Source organism: Cavia porcellus, unplaced genomic scaffold (genome assembly GCF_034190915.1).
Source record: "Cavia porcellus strain 051 isolate PalLab524CR breed Dunkin Hartley unplaced genomic scaffold, mCavPor4.1 scaffold_1, whole genome shotgun sequence".
NCBI lineage: Eukaryota > Metazoa > Chordata > Mammalia > Rodentia > Caviidae > Cavia > Cavia porcellus.
The window spans coordinates 183078277-183096880 of record NW_026947484.1 but is presented as its reverse complement, the minus strand read 5'-3'; the positions used below and the strand labels follow the sequence as shown (position 1 = coordinate 183096880).

The 18604-nt window shown below is 43.4% G+C and overlaps 1 protein-coding gene across 2 annotated transcripts in view; it reads right to left on the bottom strand.

Annotated features, from left to right (window-relative positions):
• The window catches only part of Abca1 (ATP binding cassette subfamily A member 1), a 128837-nt gene that overhangs the window by 19101 nt on the left and 91132 nt on the right, over positions 1-18604 (bottom strand). The window contains exons 19-34 of one of the 2 annotated variants that reach the window (XM_063224413.1): positions 17958-18129; positions 16870-17001; positions 15857-15999; positions 15534-15671; positions 14506-14726; positions 13190-13262; positions 12071-12273; positions 10961-11009; positions 10661-10774; positions 9430-9578; positions 7784-7908; positions 6126-6224; positions 3882-4071; positions 2871-2965; positions 1850-1882; positions 736-841 (exon numbers count right to left, since the gene is read on the bottom strand). In XM_063224413.1, coding sequence (XP_063080483.1) covers positions 736-841; positions 1850-1882; positions 2871-2965; positions 3882-4071; positions 6126-6224; positions 7784-7908; positions 9430-9578; positions 10661-10774; positions 10961-11009; positions 12071-12273; positions 13190-13262; positions 14506-14726; positions 15534-15671; positions 15857-15999; positions 16870-17001; positions 17958-18129 — 2042 coding nt within the window. Of the gene's footprint in view, positions 1-735; positions 842-1849; positions 1883-2870; positions 2966-3881; positions 4072-6125; positions 6225-7783; positions 7909-9429; positions 9579-10660; positions 10775-10960; positions 11010-12070; positions 12274-13083; positions 13163-13189; positions 13263-14505; positions 14727-15533; positions 15672-15856; positions 16000-16869; positions 17002-17957; positions 18130-18604 lie in introns of both variants that reach the window. The other variant, XM_063224412.1, reaches the window with a different exon arrangement.

Sequence of the window (18604 nt, the reverse complement as noted above, 5' to 3'; positions counted from 1 at the left end):
AAGCCATTACATAAATGATTCCTTAGAAACAAGTGACTAGAAATCCATAGTACACTAATCTACAGTTCAGTGCACAAGCACTGGCAGAATTTATAGAAACTGCCAGGACTCAGCGTTTCAAGGTTCTAATGTCTGCATGTGATGAGATAATCAGGATTCTTCAAGGTCTTCTGGTACCATTCCAGGAAGTGCCCCACACTCTGTCCAGATGGATGTGCGCACAGACACAAAGGCCTGCGTTTTGTGGGCAGAGTGAGAGACCCGGGACTAGCACTGCTGTCCAGTAGCCTAGAGTCCCTGTCACCTGACCTCCTCAACTCTCACTTCAAAATCGGAAACCTGAGATACATACAGGGAAACGAAGTATGTGTTATCAGGTCATGACGAACTAACTGCCAGTTTAAAAAGGAAAACAATTCATTTACCATTGGGCAAGCAATTGTTTCAAGGAAGTGTGCTTGAAGCCCAATTTATTTACCCACTGGTTAAATTTATAAACTAAGTTGTTCTTAGTGCTTTTAAATTTCTGAATTCATTTTTGATCTTTCCAATTTTCAAATATGTGTTGCATAGTTCAGTCAGGTCTAACTAAAATTATTGAATGCCAGTGACACCTGGGTATTCATAATGTTAGAACAATGAGCTAGCTGCTGATCAGATCTGTCTGCTCACTACATCCATGCCCTAGGAGCTCCAGGCCAACTCATCTGACAAATCTCAGAGCGGATACTCTACCTTAGCCAGTTTCAAGTGTTTCTTCACTTGTTGGATGGCATCATTTACTTCTTGACTTGGAGGAAATACCTGAGAATTACTGACACCAAGGGAAAATCCACCGTACCTAAAAGAAAAGGCTGACATTAAAACCCAGACAGCCTGCAGCACGCTACCACTCAGCAGCAGACACCATGGAAGGATAGAGAAGCTTCTTGGAGACAAAGTTTGACTCAAGGAGTTTATACTGCACTTTCCTGTCATGCAGTCTAGCAATCTCTTAACTCTCATGGCTGCTGCCCAGCTGTGATGGCTTGGGCTTCACTATGCAGAGTGAGATATCTGAGAGAGGAAAGAACGGTCACTCGTTTCACTGGTGTTCTAGTACTCGGCAGCTCAGAGCTGAACTTGATCTAAAGGTGAGCAGGGAGTTGGAGCAAGTGATGAGGGACAGGAGGATTTACAAACAGGCTTGTCTCTTTCCTAGCATGAGGGCCACTATAGCAGCCTTCATGTGCTGTACCCTGAGTTCCAGGAACTCTGGCCCCTGGGGAAAAGGCAGAAAAGTTAAGCAGGATTCAGTAGTCACAGGGTGTCACGTTTGCTATCATTTTCCATGATGGAAACATTGGTTTCATAGATGCTTTCTTCCCAGTTTCTCTTGTTCCTTCAAGCCCCAAGGGCACAAAATGGTTGAAATAGTGAAAATAAATGGGTTTGCTGCCTTCTATTTCCTGAGACCTTCCTGATCTCAAGACAAGGGCCCAAACTATTGTTTTGCAGCCCCTAGGAGCTACTGGGAAGATGATTTAGGGAACAGTGCAACCAGGATAGGTAATCTCATTACAGCACTGTGCTAACTTCAATCTCCAGAGACCCACAACAGATTTCTGAATCTCCTCAAGGAAATTAGGATGACAAATACTTTAGAAGGCTCTGAAGTGGTGGCTAGGCACTGAGAAAAGTTGCTAAGGCAAAAACTCCATGACAAGGCTAATTTAACTCTCTCTGTGCCCCTCTCAGTGCCCCACAGATTCTGGGTGATCCTCTGTCCTCCTTCCAGAGAGATGATACCTAAGGGTAGGTAGGTGAGTGCTAAGCAGCGCAGAGAAACTGAAAGAGGAGATCAACTTACCGAAACTCATTCACCCAGATCTTATTCTTTAAGCTGCAGAAAGTTAAGACAAAGAAACAAAAAATCAGTTCTAGAAAGTACTGATCCTATTTCTGATGATACAAAAGGAATGGATATGCAAAAGTACTAAACTTTATAACTGAGGAAAAAATAGAGGGACAGAAATAATCCTATGAACAGGCTGTCACTGTAGGACCATGCCAGTAGAAAAGGAGCCCATGCCAGCATGTCTTATCTCTATCTTAAAGATCTCATTATTTAGATGAGAATCATATCTTGTGTTGTCAATTTAAAAGTCACCTTACAAACCAAGATATGACTGTATTAGAAGTTCTTTGATTCAATGGAATACTTCAATTAAGGATGACATATGGAAAGGGCACATCTTGGAAACTCGTGGACAGTATCCTGCTAGCACACCCTTGTCATTGAAAGTCCCTGAGAATTCCTAACAGAGACACCCTACCTGACCAAGCTCATAGGAAAGAAATTTTATCAGCATTAGCTGAACATCCAGTATTGTACTCCTATAGCACAGGAAAGAACAAAGCTCTCCCATAGCTCTGTAGTCAAGACAGTCTACTCAGTCTTCCCAGAAACACTTTCAGGACCCCAAACAACATCATAGAATCCACTCCTGAGGGAGTACCCGAGATGCTTTGCATATATCATTTCATTTAGTCCTCACAAAAATCTTATAAGAGCAATGTTGCTATCACATTTTACACAAACTTTAACAGGCTTTAAAAGAACATCAGATTGTACCTGATAAAGCAGCTGGTAAGTGACACAATTTAAATTTAAACCTGTATTTCTTTCCCTTCTAGGCCAGTCTGCCTCAAATGTATGCTAACAATAATCTAATCATATTTTTCTAGTTAGGGATAATATCCTAAACTTGCAATAGAAATAGTAGGTCATAATCAGGCATATCTCTTGTCACTCAAGTTCACTATCTGTTGCCTTTTAATTCCTCTGCTCAGCAATGATAAAGCGTGGAACAAGCTTAGCAAACAGTCACCTTTTGGCTATGATCTGCACATACGTCTTCACCAGATAATCTGAAATGTTTCTTCCTGTCAGGTCCTGAAGGACATCTGCAGTGTTCTGTTTTTTCTGTCAGCACACAAAAAACAAGCACATGTCTTTATGGACAAGAAATGAGTCAAAAAACAGATTAAGAACTACAGTTACACATGTTTCCAAACAACAGGTTCCAAACAGTTACACATATTTCCAAACATGTTTCCACAGTGTGACCGGAAACCTGGCCACATGGCCCAGGCACTACCTTAAACCAGCCACCATCAAGACCTGGTTCATCCTGCCCTGGGCACTGCGCTCACACCAAGCCAAGGTCTTCCCAGGAAATTATTCTGAATATGTAAACAATCAAGCCGCGAGATACAATTCTTCACAGTCACAAGAGGTTCTAGGGAGCTGCATCACAAGCTAGGCTAGTATCTTCTGGAGTTCACTGGAGTTTTTCTGATGATTAGATTGGCTACTATTTTACAGGGATAACCAAGACTCCTTCTAGATTCCTATGCCCATTTAAAACTTATTTGTCCTCACCCTGCAATCAGTATGCTGATAAGAGAGCAGAGAACTATCAAAAGCTAGCCTCTCCCTAACATTGTCAAGAAATAAATGACTCGGATCTCCTCTCCAATCAGAATCTCGGAGCCTGTCTGGTTGATAAGACCCACAGATGTTTTCTGGCCCAGATTCACAAACTCAGAGGTCTGAAAAAATAAACAAGCCCAGTGAGTTGATATGGCCTGTTGAAGGCCACGAGCTCAGTCATGGCATAAACACAGACGCTGGACCTGTCATAGTATACAAAGTGGTACTATCACTGTGTGACACTCATGGGCATCCATTTCCTGCAAACTCACTAGCTTTCCTTTGGACAAGAAATATCATCAAGGCTGAAACGCACCCTTCTGATATCTCATTCAGTCCTGCTCCAAAATACATGTACCAGCTCCCCCTGCACCGACTCTTTAGTTAAACACAGATAGTGACTCACTTGTGGTGGTGGCAGCCCTCCTGCCCCTGCAGGACACACAGGCAGCATCTTCTTGATTTTGTCACTGCTACACTGGCAGGCAGGTGAAGGGTTCTGCATTGTCCAGTTCCCTTTTTGGAAGAGGTTCATGATGGTCTGGGGATATGGGGCAGTGGTCCACTCTTTATCTCCTGCCAAGCAGGGTGTATTTCTGCAAAGGGAGGAGGACATTAAGGGTAGGACCTCCAAAGCAGACCTGACCTTTCTTGTTGTCCTCTGAGTATGATGTCATTCTCAAACAACCACAAGCAGGTACCTATCTCCTACCATTTGGAAAAAAACGAGCATGACCTCATTTGATTGTCTGATCCCCCAGCAGTCTGAAAAACTGTTACATCACTGCATCGGTAAGGATAAGTAATTGACTACAAACAAGCCCTAAATGTTTGCATACTGAACTCTATCTGAGTCAGTCACCCCTGCCTGCATGGAGTTTGCATGACCAAAATGAATTAGAAAATAAGCAAAAAAAAAAAAAAAAAAATCTATACATGATCAAAAAAAAAAAAAGTAGAATGAGGTAAAAGACCTTCTAAAGAGACAGTAGTTCAACTAAAATAGTAAAAGATGAGCCAGAAGAAGCTACCCAAAGGTTTGAAGGGGAAGGAATAAGAAGCAATGAGAAACTCAGGTACAGTGACCTTGAAAAGAAGTGAGTTTCTGTATTTGTGGAACAACAGGCTGGTATGCAGTGAGCCCAGAGGAAGACCGATGATAAATGAGAAGGACTTCACTGAGACAGCTAGATAACACAGTCTGGGGAGGAGTGTGGATTCTGTGTTCAATGTGCTGAAAATCCTGTGGAGAGTGGCAAAATCCAATTTATGTTCTAAAATAAGTAGAGAATCTGGGAGTGAGTGGGTGAGAATGTTTGTTGTAGGAAGTTAAATTGTTTGCGAGCATTCCTGGAGACTACACACAAGGCTGCTGTCTCTGAGTTAAACTCTAAATTATTCTGAGAACAACACTAAGTCCCTTGACATCGCAGGGCTTATTTTTCTACTGGTAAAATAAAAGTATAAAATCATTTGCCAGTTCTCTTCTAGTTTCAAGTTTTTACACTTCTAAGTACTCCACATTTTTTTTATATTTTCCTTCTATATTTGATTTTTAAAAATAAAATGTACAGCTTTTCAAATCCCACCCCACCAATCTATCACTTAACTAATAGAAAAGGGAAACTACTGTGAGATAACCTCCTGATGCTCATACCTAAAACCATCAAATAACCTCACCAATAATTCCTTCTGCATGTCTTACCCCAGGACCAAAATCAAGAGCCAGATAACCATGAAACAAAGCCTATGAAAGGGTGAGTCACAAGAAATCTTTTCCCATTTTTAAAGTATCCTTTCAGAGCCACAGAAAGGTTACTAACACACTAACACTGATTAAGAGCAAGGGCATAGAAGATATCCATCTAGGAATTTGCTCTGCACTGTGGATATACAACTATAGTGCTCCCTCACCTAACAACTGCAAGGCCATCTTGCCTTCAAAACTGGAAACTCAGGTTTTCCTTTCTCTGCTCATCAGCACCTTCCCAACTTTCTGTAATTCCCCAGAGATCACCCTTGTGGTTGAACAACTTCAGGTACCAATTCCTCCTTGGCCTGGATACAGAATCCCCTCCTGTCCTTGTCACTTCTCTCACGCATCTCTTCTCTCTACTGTCTTTAGCACAGTAACCACCTAACTTGCTCTCTCCTGCACACATCATTTGGGTATATTGCTGCATTTAATTACTGCATATAATTTTTTTAAAAACCTTTTTAACCAAAGGATGATAAAAATATGCAAAAAGAAAATTCCATTCTTAAACAAATCCATGTACTCTTTTTCGGTTGTTAAGGTAAAGAAGCAAATAAGCAAAACTGCAAATTATATACTATGGCAGCCTATTGTAGTTCAGATACAGGAGTGGGGAGGAGGAAATGCACTTGATTAATAATATAAAGTACAATTTAAGTATTAGTGTTCTAAAGGAGTGAACAAATACCTGAAATGATTTCTTTGCAAACTGTTAGAAGGCTCAAATTTTTTCCTAGATTGTTTGGCTAGGTTACTATATTGGCTTTTCAAAAAGTGCCTCAAAGGGTGAACTATGGCAATTACGATGTGGAAGGAAGTTGATATATGCAGTGCATTTGCAGTCAAACTGGGTTACAAACACAGGAAGCCAGTTTATAGCTAAAGTGCACTCACGGGATTGGGTTTCCTTCCATACATCTGGTCCCAAAGCCGGGGTCTTTGGTGAGCGCATCCAAGAGTTTCTGGATGCCCATATCCTCAGGAGCATCATTGCTGTGGGTACATAAGAGGCAGTCAACTCAGAAATTCATTCCAATCAGGAAATTAGGAGGTAGACATATTTTTCCATGTTAAACACTCTATGTGGCACTTCCTTGGGGCAGCCTCTCTACACCAAAATGGATCAAACACAGAAACTACCGCTAAAGAGCTCAGATCATGCTAATATAATATGTGGAAAGTATAGTTCTTTCAAACTCAGGTATAAATAAGTAATGTATATGAAAATACACACACACATACACATTTTAACTTGACATAAAGAAGCTCATGAAAGGTCAGCAGTTCAATAACACTTTCACCATTATCTATTTGGCACAGACAACCAGGACTTTCCAAGAAAGATCAAACAGATTTTATTGACTGAGTGTTTACACAGATAACTAGAAAGTATAAAAAATCATGGGCATAGATCACAGCAAACTCATGCCATGTCCCACAGCCATGGGCCACACCAGGTTGGCTGGGAAGGGAAAGGATCAAGTGAACCTGAACTATATAAGCAAGCATGGGTTAGAGAAAAAGAGGCTAATTCACATGTTTATACGCATTGCATTTTTTCTTTTGTAAAGTATTTGTGATGTGTCAACTTTAGTGGATTAAGAAACACCTAGCAGATTAGTAGAGTCCACTCTTGGGTGTGTCTAGCAGGCACAGCTTTGGGTACTATACATGGTCTCTCACCTGTTCCTTTCTGGTGCTATCCCCTGCTTTACTCTGCATGGCCATGAACTCAGCAATCTGACTGCACCACATACTTCCTCCATGATGTTCCTGCCTTGGAGCCACCTGACTATGAACTGAATCCTCACAACCAGTAGGCTAAATTATACTTTTCCTCCATGCTGAGGCAAGTGTGGTGTAGGACCACCGTTTTTGGAAGCTTGCAGTATGAGGCCAGTGTCCCAGTGCTGAAAAAGTGACTAACAGAGCATCTCTTTAGGTCACTAATATATTTTCCCCCTTCTATAGGTCTACAAATCCTACAAAATTGAGGAAAATTCTTGCCAGATAATATCCAGTTCCTTTTTTTCTTTTATATCATGCAAGTGGTTGCTATAGAATAGGAAGTATTCTTGTCTAAAGATGAGCACTAGGTAATATCTCAAGTTTAAAATGAGTAGAGGGTTGCATGAGTTATACTGTGCACAAAACAGGAACCTGAGGCTTCTGTATTTTGAAAGTATGTGGAAGCCCTGTGACTTGATTACAAAGTTTAAACATAGCTCTAAATGCCAAGTATTTTATAGCTCAATCATAAATTTTAGTGAGGGAAGATTATTTTGCTTAAAACACATACAGCTGTTCCTGACCTCAGCACTATAAAAAGGGGCTAACGTGTCCACCTAAGGGCACTACACTATTATTTCAAGGTTAGTTCACTGCTGTCTTTTGCATGCAGTAGTGGCTTACATTATGTGCCTGAGCCACAGCTAATGAAATTCATTCCATAGTAGAACATTTTAGTCCATTCTCTTGGCCATTCAGCTTAATGAACACCTTCAGTTAGTGCAAATCCTCCTCTCCCCTTTAATACAGAGGCAAATACATACCTGACAAACGTGTACTGCTCATCGTACATCCAGGGCTGAAGCTCCAGGCTGGGGTACTTCCCAAAGGGTGGCACAATCAGGCTGAACACCAGGGCAATGCACACAAACACAGCTGGCAGGACAATCTATAACCAGGCAGTGAGGGAAAGGAGGGTGGCAGAAAAAAGGTGTGCATTAGAAAGAAGGCCAAAGGGCGAGCCGCTGCAAAAGCAGCCAATCTCGGAATGAGGGACAGTAGGGCCACTCTCTTTGGAAGCTGGAAGTGTGAGGCCAGAGACTACAGCCACCCAGCACAGGCACAAAGCCGGAAACTTCAGGGAATAAAAATTTCATGTCAGAATGATTCAGAACACTAGATTCTGCCTTTGCTGCCCTCAAAGACTGAGAATGACCACACTAGACCCCAATCCCAGCTCAGCTCAGAAGAAGGCTGAGAGAACAAGCCCTGCACCGGAGACAGAAATCCAAATCCTGGCTCTGGGACTACTACAAGTGGTCCCTGTGATAGCACTTCCCCATCTTGCCTCAGTTTTCTCTGAGGCAAGGATCGATAACCAATACAGATCCCATGCTCATAAAATTAACTACAGCAGTAGCTTCTATCAGAGTTGAGAGCAGTCAGTCAAATCAAAAAGCATAATTATCTAAATCCTCAAACTATGTATATACCATTCACTGCAATGACTTGTATGTACTTTCCAAGTAAACCCAAAGGATTATCCACTTTTTGCTGAGAAATCCATCCTTTACAAATTTAAAGATTCAAGTGATATCCTTGTCTCTCGTATTATTTGGTTTCAATGATAAAATTATCATTAAGTCAATAATTCTACTATAAACAATGTAATAAGAATTATCTCACTTAACACGCCCTCCTACTCTATTAATTATTTCTGGTTTCATTATCACTATCCAAAAAGTTAGGTAACTAAGAATCAGACTGAGTAAGTAACTTGTTTGTGGTTATACACCCGGCAGGTAACTGAGCCACACTTCAAATCCAGGTCTGGATGCTCCAAACATGCTCCTAGCATTATCCAAAGAGTCTGAAGGGAAGACTCTACAGATACTCCTCTGTATTTTCTGATTTTATAGAGTGAAGTAACTTTAACCCTCCTAGTTAAGCAAATTAGCATGCAGTTTCTGATATGCAGGTTTTAGTGTAATGAGTCTTACTTGTTTGCCAGTTATATTTTGATCTCTCTGGATAGCATAACTATCAGTTTGAGTTAAAAATCAACCTAAGGAAAAATCGTGTTTCTAATTAAATTCCTAAGTCAAGTGCATCTCAGCATAACACCTCTCACATTATGAGAGGTGGACTTGCCCAATTTGTTTTTCTAAACTTTGTCCCTCTAATGTCAGGATTCTAAGCACTTTATTCATTTTTATCCTCCTACTAGCCTTTTATCATAGATGCTGTTACTTTTCAGATAAGGAACAGATTATACTTTTTTAGATAAGAAAACTGCACAGAGAAGTCGTTTGTCAGAACACATGCTATTTGGCAAGAAGCAGAACTAGGCTAGAAATACAGAGTCCTGTTCCAGCCTTGCTATCTATCTGGACTTCAGTGCTGTCCTGCCTTCACTGATCAGAGTCAGCAACACCCACACCCCACAAAGCCAGAGACCTGCATGTTTCACCTGAGCAAAGAATCCTTTCCTACTCCGTCTGGCAATCAGCAGCCTCTTCCACAACAGGGCTACGAACTGCTGTTGTACGAGTTTCCAGCCCTTCACCTGGTAGGAGCCCTTGCCATCCATCCCACTGAGCAGATCCGTCTCTCTGGACTCTGCAAGAAGCGGCATTAAAGGTCACTTATTATCTTAGGTATTTCTGGCTTGACAATGCCCCTTGATCTTGTATCTTCAGCAACAACTTGCAAGCTTAAGTTTGAAGCTAAAGGGATCTCTCAGAGGTAAAAGGTCATTCAAGGAAAATTCAGGAAAATGTCCAGCAGGAGCAACTGCTGCCTTTTAGTCCTGGACTGATGAGAACATAAAATGCAGATGCCTGAAGAAAACTGAAGAGATGTGTTCATACATCACTGGCCATTACTGTAAGTCACTCAATGAAATAAGACAGCACTGATTTCTTACAGACTATTCTATGAAGCTGGCCACGTATGTGGGTTGACATATTTGTGAACATGCAAGAGCAATTAGTTTCCTTCTTGCATACTTTTGCTAAACAGCAGAGATATTTCAAATTATCTAAGTGCTGACAATTTATAAAATCCAGGAGAACGTAAGAACCACATGCTAAAGTGACCAAGGATTGGAAGTGTTCTGCTTCTAGAAATTATACAGAAATCCTTGTCTTAAACTAATGATTCCTAACTGAGGTGTTTTGACATCAAATTTGTTTGATTTCTATTTTTTTATAGAAAACAATAATAATACAATAGAGTTTTCCCTCTGAGTCAAACACACAAGGACATAGTCATCCAAAATGTCTATGATTAAGGCAATCAACTTGAAAAGCAAATTCCTCTCATTCTTTAAAAATCATTCATCTATTCAAGGAACATCAGTTCAAACAATGAAACACCTGATATGTACAAGAAACTGAGATCTTACAGGAAAGACAATAAAAAGATGGGTTCAGAGGCTTGATGTGCCATCTTTTTAGGTGTATGTTAAGCAAAAAGGTACCAGTTAAAGGACAGAAGTCATAAGCATCTGCTCTTTCAGGTTGGATCACACATTCCATCCTGGAAAAGCAAAAGTGGCTTTTCTCATTTTTTCATTTCCCTTTGGACTCTGTAGGGATCTATCACCATGGCTAAAAGCCCATCAAAAGGAAAGAGCTGAGAAAAACATAAAAAGGAAGTTCACGTTCAAACAACAGAACACAGACACTGCCCATACGAACCTGGGTCTAGGTCAGAATCATTTGGATCAATAGCATCATCTTCGGTGAACGGACGAAGACAGCTCTGCTTGTCTCCAAAGACTCGTCTGTTTCGCCTTGCTGGCAAGGTACCATCTGTAAGAATAAAGAAGCAATCCTACATTTTATTTGTAGTAAAACAAACCCTCTCTCATCTGCGACAAACTCACTAAAAATGATACTGCACTGGAACAACTCAGAGGAAGGCATAACATGTGAAATCTAAAACAGCCTGCAGGAGGCAATCTCCACAGGGTGCGTGTCTCCCCCTAGAAACATTACCTGAGGTCTCAGCATCCACCCCACTCTCTTCAGCCACTTTGAGGAATATCTGAAAACAGCAGATAACAATATAAGCACCAATATTACGACACAGGCCATCCCTACCTTGATTAAGTTATTTCTTTAGGTGTATGTCAGCCCCTTAAAACAAAGAAGCTAGAAGCCATACTAATTAGTAACACTGTTGGAGACATTCAGAACAGGACCTATTTTTGCCAGGGGTGAGAGCTGTCAGTCCAGACAAACATTTTAAAAATAAAGCTAAGACATTAGGGTGCTGCAGTAGAAAAATCTATCCTGAACCTACAGGGAATGAGTCAAGTGTCTTCTTTCAGGTCTGTGCCCCTAAATCTTTGAGTAATATAGCACTATTATAGAAAATCCAAGACAGAATAAGGAGGGGAAGAGGTACGTCAACACCATAAATATTATGGCAGAGATTCAAACATCAGGGGAAAATCTGAATGAGACTAGTGATTTACAAATTACTCTGGCCGCTGTATAGAAAGCATGCAATCAAAGTACAGACTTCAAGGCCTTACTTCCAGCAATCCCAAGTCAAAGGCACGAGAGCTGAGCCTTAGAAAATCCCATATGCCTGCACTGCACAATTCAGCCTAAGGACCACCAGGCCAGACAACTTTTATATCCTTCTCATACCTCAAGACCCGCGAATCTGTATCTCAGAAGGGAGGTACTGCTACAAGGTAAAGAACTTGGGCTTTGAAGCCCAAAGACCTCTGATTCTAAATCACAGCTCGACATCTCTGACTGCTCATTTTATCATCTTGTTATGAGGATTAAATAATATTACAATGATTAAAACACATGAAGCTCACCACCTGGTCCTAGTGGACAATTTATATGTTGGTCATTTCATAAGGATGAGAGTCCAGTTGACACCCGGCCATGATACACCCACACCAATCTTAATGCACCTTTTCTGGTATCTCTCACTATGACCTATAGGCACCAGGGGCAGCATTACCCAGATGTGGGTGACCTAACAGCTCAGTGACCAACAGGATAATCTTGTTCCCACTGTAGACTGTTAATCTGGTTAGGGATTGCTGGGCCCGCTATATTCTGACAGTCTGTAACTCAGCTTACTTCTTCCAGGGTAGTCTCTGAAATGCCATAACTGGAGATGCCCAAATCTGAAAGCCGGTCATCAATCTCATGGAAGAGTTCCACAAAGGCTCCTTCCTTAGCAGCTTCATACGGCAGCACATAGGTCAGCTCGTGTCCAATGTCTTCTACAAGCCGGGCTTCAGACACGTGCTTCCTGATGAGGTTGGAGATAGCAGAGACATCTGCAGGGACCAGAGTGCAAGGATGGCTCCGTCATCTCAGGGGCCCCACAGCAAAGGCCAGTCATTTCCTACCTTCCCCTTTGCACACGCCTCAGAAGCCTATCACCTACCTATACACGACACTGTCTCAGATGTTTCAGCTATTCTGCAAGTGCACCCTGACCTGATTCTGGAGAGGTGGAGGAAGCGGAAGGACTGGGTTTCAGTCACCTTTACATCACCAAATCTAGGCACAGTTTGAGTACTCAGTGCATGGTGCAGGGGTGACTAGATGACTTGCTGGAGTTGACAGACTCATGTTCATTGCCTATGCCCTAGGATTCCTCAATGAAAAACTAAAGGAACCATAAAAGATTCTTCATTTCCTAAACTTTCAAAGACAGCTGCCATCTATTTTATGTTAACAGAAGGCCAATTTAATGGTTCATAGGAACTGAAATCTTACAAGAAAAACCCAACTGTTGGAACTGAGCAGAGACGGCAGTGGTCAATGTCTACGGTCCATGTGCTGCTAGTGACACTGGTTTCCCATATGCAGTGCCTGAGGAAAACATGGAAGGCCCTTTCTTAACTCCTGGGCTCCTACCCTCCTTTTATATTGAGCTCAAGTCCCTGCCCACTGAGTTGGCCCTCAACTTGTTGACCAGTATCCAGCTCCACCCAGCCCCCTAAGCGATTCCTTGACTGCCCAACCATTTCAGTTCTCTGATGCACAGTGTTGTTAGCTCCCAGACCACAGAAAGAGTCAGGCCATCCCACCACCAAGCTACATCCACTCCCACAGCCACCCAGTCCAGCCCAGCAGCAAACCTTGAGTCAGCGCCACCAGCCTCTGCACCTCTCCTCCTCTGCCTCCACTCTGCCCAGCTGGCGGAAGCTCAGGCACCACCTGAATAAGAAACCCCAGAATCCTTACCGATGGTCAGCGTGTCACTTTCATGGTCGCTGCCCAGGCCAGCATCAGAACTGCTCTGAGAAACACTGTCCTCCTGATGGCAAAGAAGGAGGTGAGAATGGATCAGGGACCAGGCAAGGCAGAGCCACCGTCATCTTGGCCAGGGCAGGCTTTCCAAGAAGCTCTGCTGGGTATAAACTGGAGCAAAAGTTTGTCCTGGGACACATGCAGTTGGCAGCCAGGGCTTCAGAGGCCTCTGTGTGAAGTGTGTGTGTCATGTGTGTGCCACATTTCCTGGGCCAAGAGGTCAGGAAGCAGAGCTGTTAGCACCGCTGTTAGCACGGCCTGCCAGCAGCAACAGGGCCTTCACTTAACCACCACAGGCATGGAATTTATCTGGCTCCTGGTCCAGCGCAACGTTTCCTCAACTTTACTAGTCCTAAGGCTTACCTGGTCTAGTTCCATGCTTCCTAAGCTTTAATGTATGTCCAATCAGCTAGGGACCTTATTAAAATGCAGATTCTGATTCACCAGATCTGAATTGGGCCCCAGCTGCTGTGTTCCTAGCTAGTCCCCTGGGGATCCTGATGCTGCTGATTCTTAGACCACACTTGCATAAAGGAAGCACTAATTAAAAGGTTAGTAAGCAGATGGGGAGTTCAGGGTTAGGGCGGAAATGCTTTAAGTACCACTGGTTTCAACATACAAATAAATCTCACACACAGAGGAAAACATTTCTGCTTTCTGTTACTTACTTGCTGGGTGACCTTGAATAAAGTAACAAATTCCTACAAGCCTTATTTACCTCATCTGGGACAATAATTATGATATTGCCTTCCCAGGAGTATACTGCACTTTGAGATGATAGATGTAAAAAATTGTAAAATGAAACCAAAAATGAACTATTCTCTTTTTTTCTACATCCAGAGTCTGCGTGGCATAAAATCAGTATTTAATACATATTAGATGTTTTGCAGTTTAAAAGTGTGGTCAGTGAGATACAAAGGTAATGAGCAGGAATGGAAGGGCGTTCCACAGCTCTTACCTTTTGGCAAGTCTCTTTTCTTTGACATAATAAAGTCCTCGAAGGCCCCTCCCCATCACTCACTGTATTTCCATAGGAAAAAGGAAATAGGATTCACCAGAACTATAGCAATGAAACAGATTACTCTGAGCTTTCCATGAAGGAGATAATATGAGACTCCACAGGGATCACAGAGCAGGGAGATGGCAGCCCCGAGTCAGCACAAGGGAGCAGAGGTGGTCAAGCCATCCACAGCCAGCAAGCCCTGACTGTCTGGCCCCTGCACCAGCCCAGTACTGAGACCACAGCTCACCTTCTTCAAGTACGACACAGTGCTGCTGCTGTTTCTGCAGGAACTGAGGGAGGATTCCACATCTTTCTTCACCAGGGTCAGGTAGTAGCCTGTTCCCAGCTGGTTCTTCAGAAACAGGGAGGAACCCACACAGCACAGCTTCCCATGGGAAATGATGGCAATCCTGTCCCCCAGGATGTCCGCTTCATCCATATGGTGGGTGGAGAGAATAATAGTGCGGCCTGCCAGGCACAAATACAAAAATGTGGGCCAGATGAGTGCTCACTGATCACAGTGGCAGGGACTACAGAGATAATAATAGGGGTGAGCATGCGAGAAAGACCTGGGAGATGACTTCAGCCTGTGTGACTGTGACCTGTAGGAGGGAAAAGCTTAGGGACAGCTGCTGCATCCTCATAGAAAGAAGAGCAGCCTTTATTTGGGAACTTGCTACTCCCAGGGCGTGTGCGAGGCAGTTTATGTGCATTGTCAGTTCACTTGAGCCTCTATGAGGCAAGAGCCACTGCCGTTACAGATAAGGAAACTGAGGCACATTAAACTACCTTTCCCAGTCTCCAGCCCAGGCTCAGCTGGCTCCAAAGCCTGTGCTCCTCATTACACCACAGTGCAGCTCTACGCAGACTGACAGCTGTGTTTCTGTACCTTTCCCATTCCATTCATGTATTTATCCATATGGTCAACAAACATAAATTCAGTGCAATAAGTTAGGGACAAAACTGATAAATAAAGACGGTGCTTTCACTTCCAGGAATCTTAATCTTAAGGTAACAACATAACGATAACACACATGTGAAAGTCTGCGTCATTTCTGTTCTTCTTGGAGGCCTCTGGGGGAATGAAGGGCAAGCCTTAAATGCCTTATAAACAGGGTCTCCCACCTCCATATCGTGAGCAGGCACTGGGCTTTATTTATGAGAAGTTCTACATTTTCCTTGAGAAGCAATTCTGTTGGCCTCACAAGAATAACCACGAGACACAACCATACTCCTCAAAAGCCCTCCAACTCAGGATACGCACACACCGGTTACCTTGCCGATATTTCAGCAGCAGCTCCCAGATTCCCCTGCGGGAATATGGGTCCACGCCAGCTGTAGGCTCATCCAGAATGACAACCTTGGATCCCCCCACAAAGGCCAAGGCCACAGACAGCTTTCTCTGCATGCCACCTACAGGACAAAAACAGGCCCCAGATAGTGAGTGGAGGCAGAGGATGAGGACAAATGGAGGCAGCCACCTGGGGACACAGACAGGGACAAGTTTCATTTACTCTCCAACCCGCCTGTGATTTTGGTTAGTGTATATAGGTGGAAAAGGAGGGAAGGGAGGATGGGGAAAGTGCTTAGGGCCTCACCAGACAGCTGGCTTGTTTTGCTTTTCAGCTTACTGGGTGGCAAACCAACATCCAGGGCCATTTGCTCCACCTCCGCTTTCACGTGCTTCTCTGAGAGCCCCTTCAGGCGGGCATAGAACCAGATGTGCTCTTCGACAGTCAGCCTGGGGACAGGGGGGCAGATCAGCTCTGGGCCCTGCAGGATGCATCAGAACACAATGCCTCCTGGCCCAGAAAGGAAGAAAATGGGATGCCTTCCTCTCCCCAGCCCCACTCCTGCCTTTAAAAAAAAAAAAAAAAAAAAACTATATGTTTCTAAAAAATAATCAGAAAAAAGGATTCAAGTAAGAACTATAATGCAACAACATGAGCTGCTCAGGAAATAATAATAGAAATGCAACAGGTCATTTTTTAGCCTATTTCCAGCAGGCCTGACCACCAGGCAACAGGTTGAAACTAAATTTTAGGGCCTCAAGGGGCTCCCCTGAAAGTCCCATCAGCTTGGCACTAACCTGGAACAGCCTCCTTAAAGTTAAATGGAACTCAGGCTCAGAGAAGGGAAACCTTCAGGGAACCCCAAAGCCCAAGGTGCTTACTTTAAATAAGAGGAAATTAGGGCCCAGAGGGAGAAAGACTTTTCCCCAGGTCACAGAGCTCAGGTTTTCCCCTGCTCCAGCTTTCTCTCCAGGGCCCTCTCACTCGTAGCAGATGTCTTGAGCAGGGAACACAGGGACATCATACCATGTTCCCTCAGGCACTGCCAGGTCCAGGGGTCTCAGGGCAGAGGACATCAGGGTCCCCCAAAACAACAGTGAAGGTCACCACTGCTTCCCAACTCCTAACACCCAGCTAAATGGGTCTAATCTCCTTCCTACAAGTCACCTCCTATCCTCCCAAAAATCAAATAACAACTATGTAACAAGGTGCCCAGGGAGGTAACACCCGCCACCCTTAAAGAAGGTAAAATGAATCCGTAATTCCATGATTCCCACATCCAAAAGGGGGCTGTTCTTCTGTGTGCTGCTGGTACTCACATGTCAAATAGTACATTATGCTGGGGACAGACCCCCAGGTTCTGCCGGATGGCGCTCAACTCCGAGCGAATGTCTTTCCCTAGGATGTAGGCAGTGCCAGAGGTGGGAGGGAACAATCCAGTCAGGATTGACCTGAGGACAAAATTAACAAGTGCGGGAGTCAGGGCTACAGAGCCAGGGAGGGGAGAGCAAGGACACCAGCCCCCACCCCAATTCCTTTATAGAGGAATCTGAGAGAGCCCCACAAGACAAGTCTTCTGTTTTAGTGAATAAGTAAGATTGGGTCTAAGTGTTGGACATGACAATTTGAATAGGAGCATTTGAAAAACAAAACTCTCAATATGCAGTGGAAAGTGTACTTTAAAGCATGTTTTGCATGCCTAACATTACGTCTCATGAAAAATGAACAAACTATTCAAATACAAAAATGTTTGTATTAGACAATATGGATTTTTAGTGTATTTAAAAAATATCCAGCAATGTTTGTAATATATTGATTTTTTTTGTTTTAAAATAAATAAAAGAAAACAATGCCACTTCCAAATCCACACACACCCAGATCTATCCTCTGCAGTGGCTAAGGGACCATCTTTGAAAGCCACTAAGGCTAATTCTGTTCTGAAGCTGCCAAGTGTAAGATCTCATGGGTCCCAGGAAGGAGAGTTGGGGCCAGCTGTCCAGGTGCTTCTCACATCTGCCTAGACCCAGGACAGGGTTCCTGTAAATGGCCATCTCCCTGAAACATGGCTAACCTTTCTTCTTTCTTGCCTTCCAGAGTCTTGCTTCCCAGTTCTGATCAAACCAGCCCTAAAGAGTACCTTTCTCAGAGTTGGCTCCAAGAACACTGCAGAATTCAGAGAAGTGCAATGGAGAAATCAGCAAAATCCTCAGCCTATTTCAGCAAAATATGCTGCACAAACTAGCACTCGGGAAGCACGCCATGACCAGATGAGACGTCCACATTCATCACTTCCTCACATGCTCCACTCTTGCTCCAGGAGCCAACTCTGTTTTCCTAAGTATGAATTCCTGGCTACACTGCAGACCCTCTCGGGGTGGATTCCCTGAGTGCCACACCCTCTTCTTACATGGTGGTTGTCTTCCCTGCTCCGTTGTGGCCCAGGAAGGAGGTGATCTGGCCCTCATAAAAATTCAGTGCCAGGCCATCGACAGCCACTTTCATGCCATCTCGGTAAACCTTCACCAGATTCTGAATGGACACACCCAGCTTCAGGTGAGTGGGTTCCTCTTCCATGCAGACTGTGAGAAAAGAGGGGAACCAGGGTGAACCCACAGCAAACAGTAAGGAGTGAAGTATAAACGCAGGGGTTCATTCAGACTTCCACACATGACTTTTGGCCACACCACTGGTTTTGGAGGCAAGGAGGAAGCTGTAAATATTTATTTAGGGCCTACTTGGGTATTAGTGCTGGTAATAGGAATTAAATGACAAAGGAGCATTCGAGTCAACTGAGGGAGAAAGACTTGAAAAATAATTAGGATACAGGATACTAACCATTGTTTTTAAACACATCTTTAAAATGCCCTGGCACTGTGCTACATGCATATCATGGAATTTGTCCAGCAAGGAAAAGGAAGAAACTGCTCTTATACTCCACAATTTGATGGACCGCAAAGGAATTATGCTGAATGGAAAAAGAGCCAGTAGCAAAAAGTTACCTACTATCTGGTTCCATTTTCACAACACTGTGTGAAACAAAAAAAACTACAGAAA